The sequence below is a fragment of the Chelonoidis abingdonii genome, chromosome 14 (assembly GCF_003597395.2).
Source record: "Chelonoidis abingdonii isolate Lonesome George chromosome 14, CheloAbing_2.0, whole genome shotgun sequence".
Lineage (NCBI taxonomy): Eukaryota > Metazoa > Chordata > Testudines > Testudinidae > Chelonoidis > Chelonoidis abingdonii.
In genome coordinates this window covers 37,521,383-37,526,836 of record NC_133782.1, presented here as the reverse complement: position 1 = coordinate 37,526,836, position 5,454 = coordinate 37,521,383, and the positions used below count along the sequence as shown (strand labels likewise).

Here is a 5,454-nt window from a genome sequence, read left to right as displayed (position 1 = left end):
GGACTGGCTCTGGCCTGTACTCCGGCGTGTTCCTACGGGCTGGAACCTCCTTCGTCCCGGGGTCAGGCCGGGGTGGTGTGCTTCGGGGGGCTGCGGGGGTCTCCTGACGGAGGTGGCGGCCTGCCCCCGGTCCCGTGGCGGGGCGGGGGCTGGCAGGGGGTTTGGCGTTCCCTTCCCGCGTGGTTGCCGGTGTGGGGGGGGGCGGGGCTGGGGCTCTTGGGGCGGGTCGTTGGTTGAGGATCGGTGGGTTGGGTTGTGTTAGGGGGTCGTGGCGGCGGGGTGGCGGGGGGATGGGGGTGGGGCGGGCGGTGCGGGGGAGGCGGGGGTGGATGGGGGGCCGGGTTGGGGTGGCGGGGGCGGGGGTTGGGGATGGGGGTGTCGGGGCCGTTGTTGGGGAGATGTGAGGGGCGGCGGATTCGGGGGGCGGGTGGGGGGTCGGGGTGGTTGGAGGTGGCGGGGGGATCGGGGGGCCGGGCCGTGGCGGGGGGATCGGGGTCAGGCGGCGGCGGAGTGGGGGTCCCGGGGTGCCCGCGTTGAGCTCCGGCCTGACTCCGGCCAGGCTGCCGTGGGGTCTGGTTCCATTCGTGGGTTTCGTTTACTGTGACCACGTGGCCTTTCGGTCTGGGCCCGGTGCTGGCCGAGCGACGCCCGTCGCCGTGTGGTCCGGGGGGGTGGGCGGTTCCCCAGCGTGGGTGGTGTGGGGGGGGGCGTGGTGGTCCGGGGGGGGCGGGGTGTGGGGGGGCCCGGCGGCTCTCCTGTTCAGGTTCGGCCGCCGGTGTTTGTCTTTCTGGCCATCCTGGCCGTGGCCCCTGTCCTGCTTCGGTGGGGCTGAACGCCTTTCGCGCTCGGTGCCCGCCGCCGCCCGCGCCCGCGGTCCCACTTGTTGCCCCCGCCCTGTTCCGTGCGCCGCGCAGCTCGTGGCCTTTGCTGCACCCCGCCCCTTCCGTTGGCCCGGCCCCCCGAGCCTCGGTCCTTGTGCCCCGCAGCTTTCACGTGGACCCGTCCGCGCCCCGGTCCACTTGCGCCCGCCCGCTTCCACGTGCCCGCCCCGGCCCCCCGCGTTCCCCTTGTGCCCCGCCACCGTCTGTTCCCACTTGGCCCGCGCGCTTCGTGGCTGCCGCGGGCGCCCCAGGTCCCTGGTGGGGGCCCCCCCCCGGGGGGGGGGGGCCCTTTTTTTCGTTGCGCCGCGCGCGCAGGTCCCCTTGGCTGTCCCCGCCCTGCTTCGTGCCCCGCCGGCGCCCCCGCGTTCCCCACTGTGCCCGCGCCTGCTGTCCGGCACCCCCGACGCCCCACCCTCGTGTTCCCCCCTTGCTCCCGCCTGCTTCTGGTCGCCACTGCCCGTGTCTCCCGCTTGCCCAGGCGTGTTTTTTCGTGGGCTAGGGGAGGTGGGCCTGCCGAGCGGCTGTGTGTCCCGTGGGCGATTCCGTGCCGCCTGTTCAAGTGGCCAAAGCGCAGGAGCTTCCCCGGGAGGGGGGGCTAGGAAGACTTCCCACGGCGTGCAGCTGTCTTAGTGAGCCCAGCGCCGGGACAGACCTTCCGGGGGGGGGGTAGGCAGCGTCTGTGGGGCAGGGGCCGGGTGGCAGTCCCCTTGGGGGGCTGGATGACCGTATGGCTTTCCGCCGGGTCGGGCCAGGGGGCCGTGAGGGTTTCGGGGTGCACGGGGTTGCAGTGGGGTGTATGGCCAATCCCCGGGCGATCATAGTAGGCAGGGAAGACTCTCGGGGTGGGCCCGGGGCACAGTTCACATGGCGATTTCCTTGGAACCGTACAGTTTTCTGGAGGCCGGTGGTTTGTCGTGCAATGGACGTCATTTGTCTGATGTGACGGGTGGTCTAGTCTTCCCACCACCACCCCGCTTGAGGGCCCCGCAGGCCTTCCTTGTCGTGATGGGAGGGGCCCTTTCCGGGTCGTTCTGCCGTGTTCTGGTGGGCGGGGCGTTCCTGTGGTCGCCCCATTCCCCAGGGGGATTGTCAGTAGTGTCCTCCGCCCTTCTGGGGACGGGGATGTCGCGGGTCGGTCCATCCCGTCTCGGCGGGGGGCGTGTGGGCGTGGGTTCGGTCCATTCCTGCGGTGGGTCTTCCTCGCGGGGGCCATTGCTTGGTCTTTTGTGTGGAGGACATTTTCGCTTTCACTCACGCTTCCGTATGGTTTTGTGGGCCTTGTCCATCGCTGGAGCTTCTGCGCTGGAGGCGCCGAGGCCCCGCATCAGGTGGGCCGCCCCACCCACCTCTGGGGCGAAGTGTCCTTGGACTCCTGCCATCCCCTTCCTGTGGGTGGGTGTCTGACCCCATGGTTCCTGCTGGCTAAGTCGGGCGGGTCCATTTTTCCCATGTGCTCCGGGCGGGTCCCTGCCTCCCATTGATTGTCTAGGGCGTGGCTCCCCCATGGTCCATGCCATCCCTGATTGCTCGGGCGTGGCTCCCGATGGCTCCCTGCCCTCATGTGCTCGGGCAGTGGTTCCCTCGGGCTGGGCCAGCGGACTCCCCACGTGCCCACTAATGCTCCGCGTGCCTGTGGGCTGGGGCGAGCTCCCCTGGTGTTTCACGTTTGGCTGTCTTCGCTGTTTTTCTGCTCTGACCGTGTTCCTCGCTGGCGTCGCTCTCCGGACCTAGGTTGCCAGCATCGGCTTCTCGGGGTGGTTATTTGTTGTGCGGGGCCCACCGCGGGCCTTGGCGCGAGGTGTGATGGTGGTGGCCTGCGCCCCAGGTGGCCCCTCCCTCTAACGCGCGCCTGCCGCCGCGCCGCCTGCGGTGCCTTCACTCCACGGCCCTGCAGCCCGCCTGCCGGTGCCCTACTCCCGACGCAGCCCCGCCCGCCGGCCTTGCCGGTGCCCTTCGCCGCGCCCCCGCCCATGCCCTGCGGTGCCCCTAACTCTCCGACCGCAAGACCTGCCCCGCCTGCGGTGCCCTCACTCGCACGCAGCCCCGCCGCCAGCCTGCCCGGTGCCCCCTCCTGACCGCAGCCCAACCGCAGCTGGCCGGTTTGCCTCATCCCTACCGCAGCCCCCCCCACCAGCCCTGGGCTGCGTCGCCTGCCGGTGACGCTCCTCCGACCGCAAGCCTCCGTAGCCAGCTGGGATCCGCGCCCTGCGGTGCCCTCCTACTGACCGCGCCCCACTTGCCGCCTGGGCTCCGCAGCTGGGCTCCCCCAGCCTGCCGGTTGCCCCTCACTCCCGGCGCGCCCCCGCTAGCCCGCCTGCGGTGGCCCTCATGCTGCGCACTCCACCGCCGCCCTAGCGGTGCCTCACTCCTACCCGCCAGCCCCACAAGCCTGGCTCCCGTCGCCTGCGGTCCCTCATCCGCGCAGCCCTCCCTAGCAGTGGCATCCCTAGCTGCCGGTGCTCATCCAGCGAGCCCCCGCTAGCCCAGCCCTGCCGGTGCCCCTCACTCCCGACCCGCAGCCCCCGCTAGCCCAGGCCTGGGTTCCCCCCAGCCCTGCCGGTGCCCCTCACTCCCGACCCACAGCCCCCGCTAGCCCAGCCCTGCCGGTGCCCCTCACTCCCGACCTCTTAACCGTCCCGCTCTCTCTGCAGCCAGTGCGTCCCGCCACATCCAGGTGCTGTGCCAGGCCGTGGTGACAGAGCTGGACCCCGATGACGCTCGCCCCAAATCCCAGTGACGGAGCCAGGGGGGAGGGGGCACCTTCCCTCCCCCACAGACCCACTCCTCCCCTTTTATTTATTGGCCCCCTCGGCCCCCCCCTTCCCCCGGAAGTAGCTGCTACCAATAAACCAGCATCACTCCAGTCACAGCCGGCTCCGGGCGTCGTCTGTCCACTCCCCGCCCTGCCCCCCATGCACTGCGCCCCAGCTCTCTCCTGGCCCCTCCCCTGGCATGGAGCCCCTCAGTCCCCCCACAGTAGAGGATCTCCAGCTCAGCCCACACGCAGAGTCCAGCAGCAGCAGCGGGCGGGTGACGGGTCCTTTATTGGCTCAGACACCACCCTGAGCAGAGTCCGGGTGGGGGCCTTGGGTGCCCCCTGTTGGCAGTTCCGGGGTCCTGGTGCCGGGTCTTAGCCCAGTGTGTCCTGCCAGGGCCTCTTCGGGCGGGGGCTGGAGCCAGGGCCGCCAGCCCCGCCATCCTTCTGCTGCAAGGGGTTGTGGGAGAAGGTCTGGCGCAGGGGTCCTGAGGGGAGAGACGGGGCAAGGGGTGAGATGGGCTGGGGTGGAGGAGGCACCCCTGTGGGGCAGTGGCCCAGCTCAAAGGGAGCTGAATTCGAGCTGAGCACGCAGGGGTTGGTGGGGGGGAGGGAGGGTACAGACCTTTCGCGGCCAGGGCCAGGTGGTTCTTGACCCGCCGCTCGCGCTCCTGCAGCTGCTGGGCCAGCTGGGCGTCCTTCCAGCCTGCGGGGGATGGGGGGAGGGGTTAGCCCCCTGCCTGCGCTGAGCCCCCCCCACATCCCCTCTGGTCACTCACCGGCCCGCAGGCTCTGGAAGAAGCCCTGCTGCGGGGGCAGCATGGCCGGGTCGTGCTGGACGCGGTCAGGGATGCGGAGCCGGGTGCGGACGGCCGGGACCCGCAGCAGCCCGACCTGCGCCAGGGAGAACAGGTTGGACGTCAGCCAGTAGGTGAAGATGGCCTGTGGGAGATGGGGCAGCGTCAGGGAGGTTCCGGGGGGAAGATCGGAGCCAGGCCCCCCCAAGGCTGCTCCCCCCACCATGCTCCCACCCGCAGGCTCTTACCGTGGGGAAGCTGATGGTCAGCGGCAGGATCACGAGCGGCATCACCCGGAAAACTGTCTTCATAACCTTAAGGTTGGGGTTGTCCACCCCGGACTCCGCCCCCAGCTGAGGGGGGACACACAGAGGGGCAGGGTTAGAGCCTCTAGCATCGGCACCTGCAGAGCCCCACCCTTCACCCCCCCGCTTCCCAGTGGGTTTACAGGAACCCCACTGACCTCTCCCGGGCAGCAGGGGGTGCTACAGTGTAATGAGCATGGTCCTGCCCCAGCCCGTTTACTGCCAGCCCCTACCTCCCTTGGTTAGTGTAGGTCCTACAGTATCGTCCGCCCCTCGGTGCTCCGGGCTTACCTCCAGGATAAGCCACATGGTGCTGGTGACGACGAGGGGCAGGACGTAGAGGGGGTCGGCCGCCGTCAGATCCACGAACCACGCCAAGCCGCCACTCTGCATGCTGGGCACGGGCAGGGCGGCCATCTCCCGCAGGGCGATGAAAAACGAGATAAAGATGGGGGCCTGGAGCGGGGGCAGAGATGGGGGTCAGAGCCATGGGGAGATGGGGGCTGCAGGTCAGGAGTGAGGGGCACCGGCAGGGCTGAGGGGAGGAGGGCTGGGCTAGTAGGAGGCTGCGGGTTGGGAGTGAGGGGCACCGGCAGGGCTGAGGGGACAGGGCTGGGCTGGCAGGGGGCTGCGGGTCGGAAGTGAGGGGCACCGGCAGGGCTAGGGGGCAGGGGCTGCGGGTCGGGAGTGAGGGGCACCGGCAGGGCTGAGGGGAC

The 5,454-nt window shown here is 70.5% G+C and overlaps 2 protein-coding genes across 2 annotated transcripts in view; one reads left to right on the top strand and one right to left on the bottom strand.

Moving 5' to 3' along the window:
* SLC7A7 (solute carrier family 7 member 7) overlaps positions 1-3,750 on the top strand; it is a 16,211-nt gene extending 12,461 nt beyond the window's left edge. Inside the window, exon 7 of the mRNA XM_075072097.1 lies at positions 3,508-3,750. Within this exon, the coding sequence (XP_074928198.1) occupies positions 3,508-3,618 (111 nt within the window). The 3' untranslated portion in view covers positions 3,619-3,750. The remainder of the gene's footprint in view (positions 1-3,507) is intronic.
* A 156-nt stretch (positions 3,751-3,906) lies between these two features.
* The window catches only part of OXA1L (OXA1L mitochondrial inner membrane insertase), a 7,668-nt gene continuing 6,120 nt past the window's right edge, over positions 3,907-5,454 (bottom strand). The window contains exons 4-8 of the mRNA XM_075072096.1: positions 5,030-5,194; positions 4,682-4,786; positions 4,416-4,578; positions 4,262-4,342; positions 3,907-4,124 (exon numbers count right to left, since the gene is read on the bottom strand). Of these exons, the coding sequence (XP_074928197.1) occupies positions 4,012-4,124; positions 4,262-4,342; positions 4,416-4,578; positions 4,682-4,786; positions 5,030-5,194 (627 nt within the window). The 3' untranslated portion in view covers positions 3,907-4,011. The remainder of the gene's footprint in view (positions 4,125-4,261; positions 4,343-4,415; positions 4,579-4,681; positions 4,787-5,029; positions 5,195-5,454) is intronic.